This window comes from Physeter macrocephalus, chromosome 1, assembly GCF_002837175.3.
Source record: "Physeter macrocephalus isolate SW-GA chromosome 1, ASM283717v5, whole genome shotgun sequence".
NCBI classification, from domain to species: domain Eukaryota; kingdom Metazoa; phylum Chordata; class Mammalia; order Artiodactyla; family Physeteridae; genus Physeter; species Physeter macrocephalus.
The window spans coordinates 28716564-28737364 of NC_041214.2; the positions used below are offsets into that span (position 1 = coordinate 28716564).

Here is a 20801-nt window from a genome sequence, read left to right on the forward strand (position 1 = left end):
AAAAGAAAAAGAAAAAAGGGGTGGCAGTTAAGTGGATGAAAGTAGACCAAAGGTACAAACTTCCACTTATAAGATAAATAAGTACTAGGATAATGTAATGTATAGCACACTAACTATAATTAACATTGCTGTATGTTATACATTAGAGATAAGAGAATAAATCTAAAGAGTTCTCATCAGAAGAAAAAAATTTTTTTCTATTTCTTTAATTTTGTACCTATAGGAGATGAGGGACTTTAACTAAACTTATTGTGGTAATCATTTCATGATGTATGTAAGTCAAATCATTATGCTGTACACCTTAAACAAACAGTGCTGTATGTAAGTTATATCTCAATAAAGCTGGAAGGAAAAATACTAAATTTAAAAATTTTAAATAGATACAGAGATAGAGATATATAATGATATATAATGAAGGGTATTGCTAGTAAAATTGACAAAATTGGAAAATGGACTATGGATTAAAGCATGGCAGCAATGTTAAATTTTTTTTAAATTGATAACTGTTCTAAAATATATATGAGAGAATATTAGTGTTAGGAAATACACACTGAACAATTGTGGGGAAAAGAGTCTGACTAAAGAGTTCTCATCACAAGAAAATATTTTTTTTCTATTTCTTTAATTCGTACCTGTAGGAGAGGAGGGACTTTAACTAAACTGACTGTGGTAATCATTTCATGATGTATATAAGTCAAATCATTATCCTGTACACCTTAAACAAACAGTGCTGTATGTCAATTATATCTCAATAAAGCTGGAAGGAAAAATAATAGCAAATTTAAAATTTTTAAATAGATACAGAGATAGAGATATATAATAAATGATATTGTTAGTATAATTGACAAAATTGGAAAATGGACTATGGATTAAAGCATGGCAGCAATGTTAAATTTTTAAAAATTAGATAACTTTTATTTTTTTATTTTATTATTTATTTATTTATTTATTGCATTAAATATTCAATAAAACAGTAGGACATTGATAATTCTTTGACATGACGTTTATTTCTGTGCAATATGCTTAATAGGCAAACACTAGCAGGAGTCCTACTTTTAAAATATATATGAAAGAATATTCGTGTCAGGAAATATACACTGAACAATTCTGGGGAAAAGAGTCTGAATATATACAACTTACTCTCTAATGATTCAAGGAACAAATATTTACGTATGTGTATATTTATCTATCTATATAAACATACATATCCTGTGGTCTTTCTGAGAGACAGGAATAAAGAATGATAAAGCAAATGTGGCAAAGTGTTAAAAGTTAATAGAGGATAAATGAGAATTCTTTATATTGTTTTGGCACTGTTTCTGTAAGTTTGGAAATATTTCAAAATAACGCATTAAATATTCAATAAAACAGTAGGACATTGATAATTCTTTGACATGACGTTTATTTCTGTGCAATATGCTTAATAGGCAAACACTAGCAGGAGTCCTACCAAAGTCTAGAACAGGAAAAGATGCCACTCTTCCAATAATATTTGACATTGTACTGGCGATACTAGCCAACAAAATCAGACAAGAGAAAGAAATTAGATGTTTAAAATCTTAAAGGGAAGAAAAATAAGACCATTTGCAAACCATATGATTGTAAAACTAAAAAAAAACTGAAAAAAGAATTCCCTAAGAAAGCTGAATTCAAAATTAAGATACAGAAATCACTGTCTGTCACTTATGTAACACAGAAGCTGAAGTCCTTGGTTAAAAAAAAAACATAAAAAAACCCAAACTGCATTTGGCTTCAGCCTTAGCCTTTAAAAGGCCAAATAACTACCTTAATGACAGTTTTGTCATCCTTAAAATAGTAAAGGATTAATAATCGTGTGACAACACAGGCCATCATCGTATCAAATCATTGTTATCTATCTATATAAACATACATATCCTGTGGTCTTTCTGAGAGACAGGAATAAAGAATGATAAAGCAAATGTGGCAAAGTGTTAAAAGTTAATAGAGGATAAATGAGAAAATGCAATGCAATTCACCACTCAGTAACATGTTCAGGAAGTAAAGAAAGCACAACTTAATATACCAGAATTACCAGTGTTACTGTGAGGTAAGCAGAAAGTGAGTGGGCCAGTACCTCATTCTGCTTCAGGCAAAGACAAAGGTGTTGCTATAAAAGAGATGTTTGAAGCTGCCTTTTCTTATACAACATTTTCATTTAAAAGCCTGTATTGCATGTTGGAAAAGGTCTCTCCAATTAAAGATAGAAGGGGTAATGTACTTTGTGGATGACAATACCAAACAACAATAAGATCCAACATAGTGCAGAAGAAGACCCACAGTACTTTGCCATTCGGGAAGAAAACAAATCCCCTGTGTTATGTTTGAAAGTCCATAGAAAAGGATCTTGTCACATCAGTACTGGAATGGGAGTCTGTGGGGAGTTGAAGGGCGCTCTGGCTTTAACTATGCTGTTTAGATATTCTAAAATATGTATTCAGATATTATTCCTCAAGTGAATAAAAATAAATAGGAATTTTTAAAAAGCTAGTTATGCATTCTAGGGGGATAGCAGAATAGCCCTCATCAGATGGACGATCGGCAGCCATCTTGTAACATACCCAGAAACGAGATTTATTTGCTAATTCCGCCCCCACAGTGGTTCAAGCAGTTCATGTTGATTGGATAGTCAGGTTGGAATGACACCAAGAAAGCCCAATGAGTGGGCCTGATGATCCATCCTGACAGTCTTTGGACATCTTAGAGTAAACAAAAGTAAGGCAGAAGGAAAGATATCTGATCTGGTGCTCGGCAAGCCATTCCTCAATTATATAGATGTTATGCCCTGAAAACACCCGGATCAGCACTTTCTAGCAGATCAGACCCCTTTTTAGGATGATGATGATGATGATGATGATATTGTTTACCATTCATTGAATGTCGGCTACATTCCAGGCACTATTCAAGATGATGAGAACAGGGCTGACAATGTCAACTGGGAAAGACAGATTATAAACATCATAATCAGTAAATAGTTACTATTTACTAAGCACTTACTGTGTTCCAAGAACATTTTACATACATTATCTCACAACCCCCCTGCACAGTACATGGCATTCTCCCCATTTCACATGTAAGGAAACTGAGCTTAGCAAAGGTGAAATGACTTGCCCGTGGCTGACCATGGGCATTCCCTGGCGGTCCAGTGGTTAGAACTCCAAGCTTCCACTGCAGTGGGGACGGGTTCAATCCCTGGTGGGGAACTAAGATCCCAGCAGGCCTCGCTGCACGGCCAATTAAAAAAAAAAAAGAAAGAAAGAAAGAAAGGGGCTGACCAGAGGAGGAAATCGGGTGCGACTATGCCAGGCCCCAAGTAACTGCCTTTGTCTCAGTACAGGACCACATTCCCTTGGGAGAGGAGCGCACAGTGAAGATTCACAGGGCCCAGAACAATGATGAGCCCAGATGTGAGACTATTGAGGTCAGGAGAGACGTGGACAAGAGGTGGCACCAGGCTGGGACAGGAGCCACCACGTTCAGGGCCCCATCCCTGGCCAGGCCAACAGCCCCGAGCCCCACCCTGTGTCCTGGCCAAGTTTGGCTTCCTCCTTCTGGCCCCTAAAACAGAGCATGTTCACACTCACTCTCCTGAATGGAGCCCCCACTGAACATTCCCCGACCATGGGATATTCAAGCTTCGCCAACAGAATTCTCCAGGACAAAAGTAGTTGTTTCCTGCAAGCTCCCCAACATCTCCCCACCCCGCCCTCTGTCCAAACAACAGGCGCACAGCAACGGCTCCCATCACCTGGGAACATAGAGGAAGGTGCCAGTGGCAACCACATTCACCCCATGAGAACTCAGTTTCCTGGCAGGGCTCCCTATGCCAGTGTACAGCCCCTGTAAGTTCCCCCAGCCAGCATCCTGACCTAAGCAGGGGAATTTCTTGGCCCGTGGCTGAAACACCGGAAATGCATCCAGGAGAGCGGATGCAGACCAGGAGTGTAGGGGAAACCCCTCAAGGAAGGCCCAGGAAGTTTGAGTTCCCTTCATGACTTTGTCACTAACAGGCTGGGATGTGACCTCAACCATAAACCGCCCTATTCCTGAACCCCTCAAATGCTGAATGAAAACCAATGCAGTGATCTTAAACTTTCTCACAAAACAGAATCTTTGTGGAGGTGCTTAAGGAGAATTCCTACACCCATGACTCCAGGAATTCTGAGCAGTGGTTCTGGGATGCAGCAAAGAATCTGCGTTTTACACCATTTGGCCAGAGAAGGCCAGTGTCTGCCAATTCACAAATCACTAGCTTGAACGCCCATCGAGGGAAGCCTGATTTAAATGGAATTCAGTACAAAGGAATGCTATGTGGCCCTCAAAATGAGAACATATAAGCTATTTTGTAAGAAGGGACAAAGTGAGCAATCACGTGGTTAAAGGACAGGGAAGGAAATGTTTCACCTTCCTCTGAAACCATAGGAAAGTATTACCTATTCCAGAATCATTATTGGATGTTTTCTCCTATTAACACTTGTTAGGCAGTCGAGCCACACCTTCTCTTGGCAACCACCTTCAGGGATCTGACAGTCATTGACATCACAGGCAAGGAGAGGCTTAAGGATGTCATCCAAAAATTCACCTCACTGTTGGACCAAAAGAAGTTAAAAGGTCACTTCCAGGGAGAGGTCTCAGGGGACGAGGGAACTACATCTCACTGTCCTGGTGCAGCGCTCCACTGGTGGGACTTGAACTTGAATCAGTTTCCCGGTTAAGGTTTTCCGTATCTGAGGTCAACACAAGGAAAGCCAGGAACTCGACCCAGGAAGCCTAGTCCTAGAGCGGCACGATTGCTCCGCCCCTTGAGGTCGATGAAAGTATTTCTCTAGAGTAAACAACCCACCACAGCCGGGGCTACTGGGCAACACAGAGGCCTCCACCTCTAGGGGCGGAGCCTAGGAAGGGGCGGAGCTTAGCGTGAGAACGCTTTGCGACTCAGGTTCCGCCGGCGTCACTCACAACATCCTTGGCCCACTCCTGCGCAAACCAGTCCACGTGAGGACCTGAAGAGTCACACACGCAAAGCCGAGCCCAGCAGCTCCCCTAGAAGCCAGGACCAAGGGATCCCGAAAGGCGCCCCCTGAGCTCCGAAGGCTCCTCCCTCGTCCCACAGTCCTGCGCCCCACCGCCCTGCGTCGGCCTCACCTGTCAAACCGATCTGTCACTGCCTGCAGGACCCAGCCCTTCCTCGCCTTCTGCCAGGCCCCAGGCCCGCGGCGACATTGAGAAGATGGGCAGCCGGCCCCGCAGGCCCAGCGCCTCCCCTGCGGGCCGGTGGGGACCGCATCCCGGAGGACCGGGCCCTGCCAAGCGCCGGCGAACGGAGGAGCCCGCGGGCCCCGAGTCCAAGTCCAGGGCGGCGCCCAGCCTGGACAACCTGACCTGGCCCCCTACCGCGGACATGCTCATCTTCGTGGTGGTCCTGCCCGCCGGCTGTGCCCTGCACGTGCCTCTGGACGACGTCGACCTGCTGCTGGAAGTCGAGGCCACGTCCGTGAGGCAAGTGTCTCTCGGAGATCGCATCCTCATGCTGGTCCCCGAGGCCCTCACGGGCTCGGGTGTGGAAGGCCCGTGGGGACAGGGCCTGAGACGGGCCGGTTTCCTGAGCGCTCCCGGGGAGTACATGGCCCTGGAGCCGGGATTCTTGTGCGCAGCTGTCCCAGAGATCGCCTGCCAAGAAGAGGTCAACGAGGAGGACGCGGATGCTGACGCCGACTTCCTGCCGGCTGGGACGGATGCTGCTGCAGTCTCAGTCGCTGGGCTCCGCCCCTCGGCTGGCTGTATGTCTGGCTTCGACCTGTTGGGCCTAGTCTCAGAGCCGTCCCCTCGGGCCCCCAACACTGGTCCAGAGAGACGCTCTCCTCACCACGACGACAACCTGGACTTGCACCTTCCGGAGCCCTTCCCCGACTCACCACTCCAACCTCTACCTCCCTCTCCAAGTCCAGGTCCTCACCAGCGTCCCCAACGCCCTCATAGTCCTCCACGCAGGACCCGGAAATGCCTGTTCCCTGAATCAACCGCCTCCCACAATTCCTGGCCAACTCAACGGGGACCAGGAGAGAGTCTTCTGATGTTGGCTCTGTGTCCCTTGCACACACCGTAAGAATCATACGAACAGATGCTTTATGGATGCAGGCTGCACTGCAGAATTTTCATCAGTGACTGACTAAAACACCTGAAAGGAAGCTCACCCGGGCAAAGAAAAGCCGCTTGAAATACAGTGTGCTTTCTGACAGCCAGACTGCTGCTTAGGTTTTCTCTAGGGAGGTCACTCTTAAGCAGCTCTACCCGCCTCCACCTCCCAGTTTGCTTCAAACTTAAGCAACAGCACTTTTCTCTAAAAAGCCATCCTTTCCCAGGCACCCTACCACTGCCCCTTCCACTCCTTTTCTGGTCGATAGAGTAATTGCTAAATTTCTTTTGTCTACATGGTTTTGTCCCTAGTGTCCATGATAGTTTGACTACCCTCTGCCCATTGTGAACTTTTCTGGATTTTTCCCTCCTGACATGAGTCATGCTCTGAATAATGGACTGTATTTTGGCAAAATAATAATTATATTTGAAATTATATGTCTCCTTTTTGATAAGGTTGGGGCAAGTCAATGGAATCCTTTTACAGGCTTCCTTGTTCTTTGAACATACTAGATCATCTACACATTGTGTTAGGACTAAATCACAAGGGAAATTTAGATCTTTTAACTCTTGATCGACAACCAGGGACAAATAGAAGGGAGCTGCAGTGTACTCCACGGGCATGACTGTCCAGGTATGTTGTTGTCCTCTCCAGGTAGCAAAATCATATTGACTGCCTTGGTCTAGAGGCACACGAAAAAAAGGCAGAGCAAAGATTCATTAGAGTGAAGAAAGTGGCTTCATGTGGAATTGATGACAGGATGGTATTTGGGTTAATTTCTGTCAGGTAGTGAGGTATACATATTTTGTCGATGGCCTTAAGGTCTTGAACAAATCAAAATCCTTGTCTGTTTGGCTTCATTTCTTTTTTTTTTTTTTTTTTTTTGTGATACGCGGGCCTCTCACTGTTGTGGCCTCTGCTGTTGCGGAATAATTTGCTCTTATATTGGTCTGATATCCAGCAAAATTACTTAATTTCTGTAACCACTTCTCTGTAGATTCTCTTGCTTGAATGCTAAAGATCTCTCCAAATAATTAGAGTATGTCTCTTTTTTGGCAAGCCTCTTACACCTTATTTTTCCTTAATCTTTTTTAAAAATAGATTTATTTATTTATTTTATTCATTTATTTTTGGCTGCGTTGGGTCTTCGTTGCTGTGTGCGGGCTTTCTCTAGTTGCGAGGAGCTGGGGCTGCTCTTCTTTGCGGTGTGCGGGCTTCTCATTGCAGTGGCTTCTCTTGTTGCAGAACATGGGCTCTTGGTGCGTGGGCTTCAGTAGTTGTGGCTTGCGGGCTCCAGAGCACAGGCTCAGTACTTGTGGTGCATGGGCTTAGCTGCTCCGTGGCATGTGGCATCTTCCCAGACCAGGGCTCAAACCCAGTCCCCCCTGCATTGGCAGACGGATTCTTAACCATTGGGCCACCAGGGAAGTCCCTCCTTAATCTTTTTTATTGGATATTACTGCAAATCCAGGTGGACTGGTATAGTCAATAGGGTCATCCCTTTCTTTTTCTTTTCTTTTTTTTTTGAAGTATAGTTGATTTACAATATTTGTGTTTGGTGCACAACAAAATAATTCAATATTTTTATAGATTATATTACAGTTAATGTTATTACAATAAATGGGTATATTTTCCTCTGCTGTACAATATGTCCTTGTTCCTTACTTACTTTATACACAGTAGTTTTAATCTCTCAGTCCTCTACCCTATCTTGTTCTTCCCTCCCCTCTCCCTGGTGACAGCCACTACTTTGTTCTCATTATATGTGAGTCTGTTTTTGTTTTATTCTATGCATTTATTTGTTTTATTTTTTAGCTTCCACATATGAGTGATAACATAGTGTATATGTCTTTCTCTGTCTGACTAATTTCATTAAGCAGAATACACTCTAGGTCCATCCACGTTGTTGCAAATGGCAGAACTCCATTCTCATCAGACTGGCATCCATTTGCACACACTTTGCAGTGGATATTCAATAAAACCAAATGAGGTTTTCTTCTCCTGATTTTCTTTTGCCCTGAAAGTTTGGCTTTAATCCAGAGATTGTTCTCTTTGGTGTCGGGTGGTGGAGGCTCTGGAGTCTGCATTCAGAGAAGTCACGTTGGGGCCTAAGTCATGAGATGTACAAGCACCTCATTTACTCACCATTGCCAGCTCTTATGAGGTAGTTTAAGTGTAGAGCTTCTACTCTTCCAGGAAAGATGCCTGCTTCTTACATGTCATCTCATTCAACTCCTCATAGCTTCACTAAGGAGGATTTGGCTTGAACAAAATTGTGCATTTGAGAGGCTCCTTCGATAAGAAGGGGAGAAGATTTCTCAGTTTCAATGGGCAACATATTTTGATTTGGTATAAGGAGGCTTCCAAACAAAACTCTGAATCAAAAGCTGCTTCATTAAAACATTCTCTGGCCAAAGCTAATGACCAATTTGAAAAAACAGCTAGACTTATTTCTCTATTAAGTCCTCCAGTTGCCTTTCCCAGATCTCCCTCTGCCTCTTCTCCTGCCACTCTCTCTCCTTCTGAATTCCACTGACTCCTCCTTTAATTCCCCTTGTCCAGGTACCCTGCCTTTGCCCAACAAACCTCCCAAGAACCCCAAATGCCAGCTGCCTCTGAAGATCCACCCCCATGCACCAGGTATTCAGACAACTTCAGAGTTTAAACCTTGGACCTGAGCTGAATTAAGAGCTATTTGTAAAAATGTCTCTAAATTCAGACAAGACCAGCAAATATTCAGAGAAGAATTGAGCCTTCTATTGGGTGCATAAGCCCCAGACTTGTCTTGACACCAATCAATCATACACATATTGGTCACAACTGCCAATGCTCATTTCTGGATGGCAAAGCAGACTGGACTGACCCAGGAGAGGACCTGCAGGATCTCTCTTACCACAATAAACCTAAGGGTTCAATAACAAGCCTGAAAAGTTGGGCAAAGTCTCCTAAAAATCATACCTGAAACATTTCCAATAAAAATCAATGCAACTGCTACTCTTTCTATAATAAACCCTGCCACCTTTGCTCAGCCTCTTCCTTGGCATAAACGTCCCACACACGTGATCAGTATTTCAAATAACGCACAGATTTTCCCTGTCTCCCGGCCTTTATATGTAACTGTTGATCCCTCTGACTGGAAACATTACTTCCTGCTCCATGACAACACACCTGCCAATCTAACAGGGTAGAACTTAACTTTACACATAGAATTGTTATATTAGAAGCACACCAGAGGGACTATTTCTTGAGTTTTCAGAGGAGTTCTGTATTCATAATCAATTGTGTGTGGTCTGCATATACCTTTACATTCTGCATTATATTTGACAGATACTCCAGATAAATGTCTTGACACAACATCTGACCTTTATGAGTTAGAAATTTCACTGACGTAGGAAAGATAATGGGAGCAGAACTTATTAAAGTTCAGATACATTCTACAAAACCATTACCCAAACTTCCCACAATATCCCTTGATGCCAAAAGAAGAGCTCAAACTTATAGTTGAATGCCTTCTACAAAGGTCTTCCCATGCACTGCCTTTGTAACACTCTCATCCAGCAAGAAATGAAGCCAAACAGACAAGGATTTTGATTTGTTCAAGACCTTTAAGCCATCGACAAAATATGTATACCTCACTACCTGACAGAAGTTAACCCCAAAACCATTTTATCATCAATTCCACAGGAAGCCACGTGCTTCACTCTAATGAATCTTTGCTCTGCCTTTTTCAATGTGTTTCTAGACCAAGACAGTCAATATCTTTTCGCCTTCACCTGAGGAGAACACTAATATATCTGGACAGTCATGCCCCTAGAGTACATTGGAGCCCCCTTCTATTTTTCCCTGGTTGTCGATCAAGAGTTAAAAGATCTAAATTTCCCTTGTGATTTAGTCCTAACACAAAGTGTAGATAATCTACTTTGTTCAAAGAACAAGGAAGCTTGTAAAATGTTCCCATTGACTTGCCCCAGCCTTAGCAAAAAGGAGACATAAAATTTCAAATATAATTATTATTTTGTCAAAATACAGTCCATTATTCAGAGCATGACTGATTTCAGAAGGGGAAAACAATCTTTCCTGATAGTCTAAAGACCATCCAAACATTTCCTACATCCTTAAGAAAAGACAGTTGAGAGTGTTTCTGGTTTTAACTGGATATTGCAGACAATGGGTACTAAGTTTTTGTGAGATTGAAACACCTCTTTATGAATTGACTAAGTCCTCAGTCAAAGACCCTCTCCTGGGGAACCCAAATGTGAAGAGGGCTTCTGCATTCTGAATAAGGCTGTTCAACAGCCTTTCTCTAGTCATGTCTAACTACTAAAACTCTTGTTTCTATTTGTGCATAAGCAATCTGACAAGCCCTTGGGATTTTAACTCAAGTTGGTAAGAACTAGCCAACACTCTTTGCTCCAGAATTTTACTCAGACATAAAAAAGAATGAAATTTTGCCCCTTTCAACAATATGGATGGACTTGTAGGGCATTATGCTTAGTGAAATAAGGCAGAAATAGAAGGACAAATACTGTATGTTATCACTTATATGTTTAATTTAAAAAGTGAAACAAAGAATTGAAAATAACAAAAGAGGAACATATTACTGATATAGAGAACAAACTAATGGTTATCAGTGGGGAGGGGGAAGATAGGAGTAGGGTAGTAAGAGATACAAACCACTGTGTATAAAATAAATACTGCAAGGATATACTCTACAGTACTGGGAATATAGACTCTCTCTTTCTCTCTCTCTCTCTCTCTCTCTCTCTCTCTCTCTCTCTCTATATATTTGCTTGGTTGCATGGCAACTCTGTTCAGCAATTTGAGGAACTGTTGAACTGTTTTACAATACAGCTGCACAACCTGACATTTCTACTGATAATGTACAAAGATTACAATTTCTCCACATTTTTGCTTGTTATCTTTTTTTTTTTTTTGCGGTACGAGGGCCTCTCACTGTTGTGGCCTCCCCTGTTGCGGACCACAGGCTCCGGACGCGCAGGCTCAGTGGCCATGGCTCATGGGCCTAGCCGCTCCGTGGCATGTGGGATCTTCCTGGACCGGGGCACGAACCCGTTTCCCCTGTATCGGCAGGCGGACTCGCAACCACTGCACCACCAAGGGAAGCCCGACAATATTTTATAATAACTTCAAATATAGTATAATCGATAAAACATTGGATCAGTATGTTGTACACTTAAAACTAACATAATATTTTAAATCAACTGTTGTTCAAAAATAAATATAAATAAATAAGAAAAAATCCATTGCTCCAAAAACTGTAAGGAACTAAGAAATCTTTATAGACAAAGGGAAAAAGTCTGTGGTCTATACATATGATGAAACATTTTTCAGTGATTTTAAAAAATGAGCTACCAAACCATGAAAAGACATGGAGGAAACTTAAATGCATATAGCTAAGTGAAAGAAGCCAGTGTGAAAAACTACATACCGTGTGAATCCAAGTGTATAACATTTCTGAAAATGGCAAAACTATAGAGACCATAAAAAGATCAGTGTTTGCTAGGAGTTCAGAGGGGGGAGAGTGACTAGGTGGAGCACAAGGGATTTGTAGGGTGAGGAAACTACCCTTTGTGTTACATATGTATGCATGACATCATCCATTTGACAAAATCCATAGAACTATACAACACAAAGGATGAACCTTAATGTAAACTATGAACTTTAGTTAATTATAACATTATCAATATTGGTTTATCAATTTTAAGAAGTGTACCATAGTAATGCAAGATGTTAATAATAGTGGAACTGTGTGTGGGAGAGGTGTGATATATTGAACTGTGTGCTATTTGCTCAATTTTCAGTAACATAAAATTGTCCTAAAAGTAAACATATTACTTTTAGAAGGTAAGGAAGAAAAACAATCCATTTGAGAAGTTAACTTTAAGGGTAAGATTTTTAAGTGAATATACATTTTAAAAAATTTGATATCCTCAAGATCTAAAGGAAAGAAGAACCTGGTTGATGTAAAAAATGAGGATTTTGTTAGGAGAAGTCTGTCAGAGGCAAGTTGCATACATCACTAAAATGGCCAGTTTAGTGTTTACCTACTTCCCCAATCTCTAAAAACAAAAACCAGCCAAAAACATTGCTTACTATACTCTCAGCCTTGAACCTGTTGGAAAGGTTTATCCCCTTTGTCATAGCGCAATAGCTATTACTGCAAAACTTGTTGATGCCTCTGCTGAACAGGTTCTAGCCTCCTTGCTTGATTTCAAGATTCCTCATTCAGTACAGACATTACTAATGACTGAACAGACACTTTTCAACCAGCCAATTAATATCTTCTGAGATACTATTACTCTCTCCCTGTCACATTACTGTTCTTTACTGTAACACTCTTAATCCAGCCACTCTCCCTGCTCTACCAAAAGAAGGGGAGCCTCATGATTGTCTTACTTCAGTTAGGAAACTCTCTGACCTCACTCAGATTTACTAGAGACCCCTCCTGAGACTCTGACCTAATATTACCTGGTGATGGATCATACCTCAAAACTGAAACTGGAGGTTATCAAGCAGGATATTCTATCAGTAATCTAAACTTTCCTTTAGTATACAGTCTTCTACATGAGGTAAAATCAGCCCAAATAGCAGAACGTATTGCACTTACTATAGCCTGTCAACCAATCAGACCAGGAATTAAGCGTATAGCTGGTGTGCTTTTGGTGTAGTACATGACTTTGGGCTGCATTGGAAACAAAGGGACTTTCTTGCCTCTGCTGGTATCCCCTCAAAAGTGGACAAATTAAGGAACTTTTTGATGCAGTTCCACTTCCTTGAGGTGGCTACAGGAAAGGTTGAACCCCATGTAGAAAGAAATAATTTGGAAGCTAACAGAAGATGCTCTAGCAGGTCATTATGTCAAACAAGTAACCTTACCCAAAGTTAAGTTTCTATAAATCTCTGAAGGGATCCAAAGCAGCCATTATTTTTTAAAATCTTTCTATTTTATATTGGAGTATAGTTGATTAACAATGTTGTGATAGTTTCAGGTGTACAGTAAATTGGTTCAGTTGTACATATACGTGTATCTATTCTTTTTCAAATCATTTTCCCATTTTGGTTGTTATGTAATATTGAGTAGAGTTCCCTGTGCTATACTGTAGGTCCTTATTGGTTATCCATTTTAAATATAGCAGTGTGTACATGTCAATCCCAAACTCCCTAACTATCCCTTCCCCCCATTCTTGCCCCCGGTAACTGTAAGTTTGTTCTCTAAGTCTGTGAGTCTGTTTCTGTTTTGTAAGTTCATTCGAATCATTTTTTTAAAGATTCTGCTTATAAGTGATATCATACGATATTTCTCTTTCTCTGTCTGACTTATTTCACTCAGTATGACAATCTCTGAGTCTGTCCATGTTGCTGCAAATGGCATTATTTTATTCCTTTTAATGGCTGAGTAATATTCTATTGTATATATGTGCCACATCTTCTTTATCCATTCCTCTGTCGATGGACATTTAGGTTGCTTCTATGTCTTGGCTATTGTAAACAGTGCTGCGATGAACATTGGGATGCATGTATCCTTTTGAACCATGTTTTTCTCCAGATATATGCCCAGGAGTGGGATTGCTGGATCATAGGGTAGCTCTATTTTTAGTTTTTTAAGGAACCTCCCTACTGTTCTCCATAGTGGTTGTACCATAGGTTAGCTCTATTTTTAGTTTTTTAAGGAACCTCCCTACTGTTCTCCATAGTGGTTGTACCAATTTACATTCCTACCAACAGTATAGGAGGGTTCCCTTCTCTCCGCACCCTCTCCAGCATTTATTGTTTGTAGATTTTTTGATGATAGCCATTTTGACTGGTGTGAGGTGATATCTCATTGTAGTTTGGATTTGTATTTCTCTAATAATTAGCGATGTTGAACATCTTTTCATGCGCCTCTTGGCCATCTGTATGTCTTCTTTGGAGAAATGTCTATTTAGTTCTTCTGCCCATTTTTTGATTGGATTGTTTGTTTTGATGATATTAAGCTGCATGGGTTGTTTGTAAATTTTGGAGATTAATCCCTTGTTGGTCAAAAGCAGCCATTATATCATATTAACGATTGGCCCCTGAAAAAGAAAAATGGGAAAAAATCTTGTTGTACCTTTCACTCAGATAATCTGTGGTGCTCTCAAGAGAGATACTAGCTGGAACCAAGTGATTTCAAATGCATATAACTAATTTCTGCAAGGAAATACTCATAATGATATAGACAAATGTGTTACTATCTTAAATCATCATTAGTGGGGAAACCTTTTTTAAAAACCCAACTCATTACAACAGCATCAAAAAGAATAAAATACTTAGGAATAAACTTTATCAAGGAGGCAACAGACTATTATGTATTCTTGGCACCCTTGCTGAAGATCAATGGACTGTAAATATGTGGGTTTATTGCTGAACTATCTATTCTCTTCCTTTCATCTATATACCTGTTTTTATGCCAGTACCATACTGTTTTGATTACTGTAGATTTTTAATATATTTTGAAATCAGAAAATTGTGATGCCTCCAGCTTTGTGTTTGCTCAAGATTGCTTTGGTTATTTGGGGTCTTTTGTGGCTTCATAGGAATTTTAGGATTGCTTTTTCTATTTCTCTAAAGAATGTCATTGAGATATTGATAAGGATGGCATTGAATCTGTAGATCACTTTGGGCCATATGGATTTTTTTTGTGTGTGGTATGTGGGCCTCTCACTGTTGTGGCCTCTCCTCTTGTGGAGCACAGGCTCCAGACACGCAGGCCCAATGGCCATGGCTCACAGGCCCAGCCGCTCCACGGCATGTCGGATCTTCCTGGACCAGGGCATGAACGTGTGTCCCCTGCATCTGCAGGTGGACTCTCAACCACTGCGCCAGCAGGGAAGCCCCATATGGATATTTTAACAATATTAATTCTTCCAATCCATGAACATAGAATACCTTTCCATTTATCTGTGTTCTTTAATTTCCTTCATCAGGGTTTTATAATTTTCAGTGGACAAGTCTTTCACCTCTTTGGTTAAGTTTACTCCTAAGTATTTTATTTTTTGTTTCTATTGTAAATGAGATTGTTTTCTTAATTTCCTTTCAGATACTTTGTAAGTTGTATATAGAAATGCCACTGGTTTTTGTATGTTCATTTTGCATCCTGCAACTTTAATGAATTTATTTATTAGTGCTATCAGTTTTGTTGTTGTTGAGTCTTTAGGGTTTTCTACCCATATGGTCATATACAGGTAGAGATAATTTTACTCCTTTCTGATTTGGATAAATTTTACTTCTTTTTCTAGTTTGATTGCTCTGGCTAGAACTTACAGTACTATGTAGAATAGAAGTGGTGAAGATGGTCATTCTTGTTTGTATGGGATCTTTGAAGAAAAGCCTTCAGTTTTCCTCCATTATCTATGATGTTAGCAGTGGGCTTTTCATATATAGTCTTTATTGCAATGAAGTAAATTTCTTCTATATGCATTCTGTTGAGATTTTTAAAATCATGAATGGATGTTTAACTTTTTCAAATGCTTTTCTGCATTTATTGAGATGGTTCTATGGTTGTTTTTTTTTGTGTGGTACGTGGGCCTCTCACTGTTGTGGCCTCTCCCATTGCGGAGCACAGGCTCCGGACACGCAGGCTCAGCGGCCATGGCTCACGGGCCCAGCTGCTCTGCAGCATGTGGGATCTTCCCGGACCGGGGCACAAACCCGTGTCCCCTGCATCGGCAGGCGGACTCTCAACCACTGCGCCACCAGGGAAGCCTGGTTCTATGGTTTTTATCTTTCATTTTGTTAACATGATGTATCACACTGATTGATTTGGATGTGTTGAACTATCTTTGCATCCCAGGGATAAATCGCCCTAGTCATGGTATATAATCCTTTGAATGTGTTGTTGAAGTTGGCTTGCTAATATTTTATTGAGGATCTTCGCATCTAAGTCCATCAGGGATATTGCCATGTTATTTTCTTTTCTTGTGGTGTCTTTGTCTGGCCTTGGTATCAGGGTGACGCTAGTCTCACAGGTTAGTTTGAAAGTGTTCCCTCATCTTCTGTTTTTTGAAAGAGTCTAAGAAGGATTGGTGATAATTCTTTGAATGTTCAGTAGAATTCACATGTGAAGCCATCTACACCTGGGCTTTCCTTTGATAGGAGGTTTTGATTACTGATTCAATCTCCTTATTTGTTATTGGTCTGTTCAGGCCTTCAATTTCTTCTCGATTCAGTTTTGTTGTGCTGCATGTTTCTAGGAATTTATTAATTTTTTCTAGGTTATGCAAGTTGTTGGTGTATAATAGTTCATAATAGACCCCTAAGATTCTTTTTTGTTTCTAAGGTATCTATTGTAATATCTCCTCTTTCATTTATGATTTTGTTTATCTGAGTCTTCTCTCTTTTTTCTTAGTCAAGCTCAGGGTTTGTTGATTTTATCTTTTGAGAAAACAACTGAGTATTGTTGATTTTTTATTCGTTTTTCTATTCTCGATTTGATTTATTTTTGCTCTAACCTTTATTATTTCCTTCCTTCTTCTAACATTGGGCTTTGTTCTTTTTTCTAGTTTGTTAGGTGTAAAGTTAGGATGATTTCTTTGAGATCTTTTTTCTTTTTGATGCAGGTGTTTGCTGCTATAAACTTTTCTCAGTACGACTCTTGGTGCATTTCATGATTTGGTATGCTGTGTTTTTGTTTTTATTGGTCCTGAGATAATTTAAAACTTACTTTTTGATTTCCTCTTTGAATCAACGGTTGTTTAAGATGGTTAAATTTTGTTTTGATGTATTTGTAAATTTTCCCATTTTTTCTTATTGTTATTGATTTCTAGTTTCAATCCATTGTGGTTGAAGAGAAACTTGGAATGATTTTAGTCTTAAGTTTGTTAAGACTTGTTTTGCGACTTAAACTGTGATCTATCCCAGAGAATGTTCCATGTGTGCTTGAGAAGGATATGTATTCTTCTGCTGTTGGGTGGAAAGTTCTTTATATGTCTGTTAGGTCCATTTGGTATATAGTGTTGTTCATTTATGCTATTTTCTTATTAATTTTCTGACTGGATGGTCTATCCATTATAGAGTGAGATATTGAAGTCTCCTAATATTTATAGATACATTTTGGCTTGTGGTTACCATGGAGTTTACACTGAACATTTTATAGTTTTAGCAGTTTATTTTAAGCTGAAAACAACTTAACTTCAATCACTTGCAGAAACTTTATATTTACCCACCCTTTCACTTTATGTAACTGATGGCAGATTTTACTTTTTTCCTATGTTTTTCCATTACAAGTTTCTGTGGTTATAGTTATTCTTACAATTTTTTTCTTCTAATTTGTATACTATTATTAAAAGTGATTTATGTGCCACCATTACTCTATGACAATATTCTGTTTGTCTTTGTATTTACCTTTAGCAGTGAGATTTATACTTTCGTGGCTTTTGTGTTGTTTAGCATTTTTTTCATTTCAACTTGAAGAAATTTTTTTAACACTTCTTGTAAAGCAGGTCTAGTGGTGATGGATTCCCTCACTTTTTGATTGGGAAAGTCTTTACCTATCCTTCATTCTTAAAGGACGGTTTTTCTAGGTAAAAATTGGCTAGCAGGTTTTTTCTTTAACTACTTTGAATATATTACTACACTGTTTCCTGGCCTGCAAAGTTTCTGCTGAGAAAACCTCCTGATGGGTTTCCTTGTGCATTACAAGTTGCTTTCAAAATTCTCTCTGCCTTTTTTAAAAAAAATAAAGTCATTTTTATTCATATTAAATTCAAGTAAATATACCTTTAAAATAAAAAAACACCCTTTCTTTAACGGAGGGTAAGCTCAATTAAAAGAGATCGTAACAGAGGCCAGATTTGCAATTATGAACATGGGAATCTATCCAGGGCAGGAAATGGGGAGAGAAAGGGCAGAGTGGAGAACAAATGCCAAACACATTCCTCTCCCCACAAAAAGCCATGCAAAGTCTTTAAAATAAATCACTGTGAAGACAAAACATTTCTATAAGCTATAGTCACCTAATCTTATATACCACTGTTCTCCATTTCTACTTTATACCTACACTTCATTAGGTCATGCATTGTATGGAATTTTTTTTAACTGACAATAGCGGAAAAAGCTTCCCCCTCCCTGCTCTCTCTCCTCTCTCCAGTTTTGAAGGCTCTGTGCAATCTATTTTGAAATGACAAAGAAGACTTAGAAGATACATATATTACTCCCGATATAACTGTGCAACATAGTAGATGCTAGCCATTGTGGCTAGTTAAATTTATATTTAAATAAATTAAAATAAAATAAAACGTTCTTCCTCAGTCACACTAGCCATATATCAAGCACTCAATAGCTGCACATGGTTAGTGACTATCACAATGAACAGTGCAGTTATTAAGAGTTTCCATCATTGAAGAAAACTCTCTTGGACAGCACTGTTCCAGGTTATGAGAGTTTTAATATGCCTTACTTTAACCAACTAAATTGTTGCCATTCTATGTGGGAAATAATTGAGAAATTACTAAGAAAATGAGATATATAAACCTGTCGGGGAGGAAGAGATTTTCCTCTACCCTCCTACATTCTTCTGGCTGGTCTAAGAATTATGTTGACATGAGACACATGAACAGGAGAAAATTAAACAAAATTTTAATAACATATATACATGGGAGAGACCCAGGAAAACTGAGTAACTTGCCCAAATGGCCAAAATACTCATTTTAAGTATCACCTTCAGCTAAAGAGAAAAGAGGATATTGGAGGTAGTGGTTTGGGACTTCAAGTGGAAGGAAGACAATACACATGGAGGTGAAAAAGCAAATGAGTGGTAAACAAATGTTTGCTGGGCCAGGCAGAGACCATGGGGCACAGAAAGGAACAGACTTTGCCAGGTTCCACCCTATCTACACACCTAGTTCATACTACAGTTATCTACCGTGATAGTTCCCTTCCTGGAACAGGTTCTCTATCTACATTCTTTTAGGCAGTTAAGGGGAAGGTCACTTTTTTTTTTCCTGAGTCTTTTGGGCCTTGATTGTTTTCAGCTTGAAATAATGTGCATTATAGTTTTCTCAGGGTATATGCCCAGTAGTGGGATTGCTGGATCCTATGGTAGTTCTATTTTTAGTTTTTTAAGGAACCTCATACTGTTCTCCATAATGGCTGTATCAATTTACATTCCCACCAAGAGTGCAAGCGGGTTCCATTTTCTCCACACCCTCTCCAGCATTTATTTTTGTAGATTTTTTTGATGATGGCCATTCTGACCGGTGTGAGGTGATACCTCATTGTAGTTTTCATTTGCATTTCTCTAATGATTAGTGACGTTGAACATCCTTTCATGTGTTTGTAGGCAATCTGTATATAGTCTTTGAAGAAATGTCTATTTAGGTCTTCTTCCCATTTTTGGATTGGGTTGTTTGTTCTTTTGATATTGAGCTGCATGAGCTGCTTGTAAATTTTGCAGATTAGTCCTTTGTCAGTTGCTTCATTTGCAAATATTTTCTCCCATTATGAGGGTTGTATTTTTGTCTTATGTTTTCCTTTGCTGTGCAAAAGCTTTTAAGTTTCATTAGGTCCCATTTGTTTATTTTTATTTCCATTTCTCTAGGAGGTGGGTCAAAAAGGATCTTGCTGTGATTTATGTCATAGAGTGTTCTGCCTATGTTTTCCTCTAAGAGTTTTATAGTGTCTGGCCTTACATTTAGGTCTTTAATCCATTTTGAGTTTATTTTTGTGTGTGGTGTTAGGGAGTGTTCTAATTTCATTCTTTTACATGTAGCTGTCCAGTTTTCCCAGCACCACTTATTGAAGAGGCTGTCTTTTCTCCATTGTATATTCTCTGAAGTCAGGGAGCCTGATTCCTCCAGCTCCGTTTTTCTTTCTCAAGACTGCTTTGGCTATTTGGGGTGTTTTGTGTTTCTGTAAAAATTGTGCAATTTTTTGTTTTAGTTCTGTGAAAAATGCAATTGGTATTTTGATAGGGATTGCATTGAATCGGTAGATTGCTTTGGGTAATATAGTCATTTTCACAATGTTGATTCTTCCAATCCAGGAACATGGTATATCTCTCCATCTGTTTGTATCATCTTTAATTTCTTTCATCAGGGTCTTATAGTTTTCTGCATACAATTCTTTTGTCTCCTTAGGGAGGTTTATTCCTAGATATTTGATTCTTTTTGTTGCACTGGTAAATGGGAGTGTTTCCTTAATTTCTCTTTCAGGTTTTTCATCATTAGTGTATAAGAATGCAAGAGATTTGTGTGCCTTAATTTTGTATCCTACTACTTTACCAAATTCATTGATTAGCTCTAGTATTTTTCTGGTAACATCTTTAGGATTCTCTATGTATAGTATCATGTCATTTGCAAACAGTAACAGATTTCATTCTTCTTTTCCGATTTGGATTCCTTTTATTTCTTTTTCTTCTCTGATTGCTGTGGCTAAAACTTCCAAAACTATGTTGAATAATAATGGTAAGAGTGGACAACCTTGTCTTGTTCCTGATCTTAGAGGAAATGGTTTCAGTTTTTCACCACTGAGAACGATGTTGGCTGTGGATTTGTCATATATGGCCTTTATTATGTTGAGGTAAGTTCCCTCTATGCCTACTTTCTGGAGAGTTTTTTATCATAAATGGGTGTTGAATTTTGTCTAAAGCTTTTTCTGCATCTATTGAGAT

General features: G+C 39.7%; 1 protein-coding gene across 1 annotated transcript; it reads left to right on the plus strand.

Moving 5' to 3' along the window:
* The first annotated feature begins 5248 nt into the window (after positions 1 to 5248).
* On the plus strand, positions 5249 to 6124 carry LOC112067033 (proline-rich protein 23C-like). Its single transcript, XM_024131818.1, has one exon. It carries the CDS (start codon positions 5249 to 5251, stop codon positions 6122 to 6124), a length of 876 nt encoding a protein of 291 aa, XP_023987586.1.
* The last annotated feature ends 14677 nt before the right edge of the window (positions 6125 to 20801 follow it).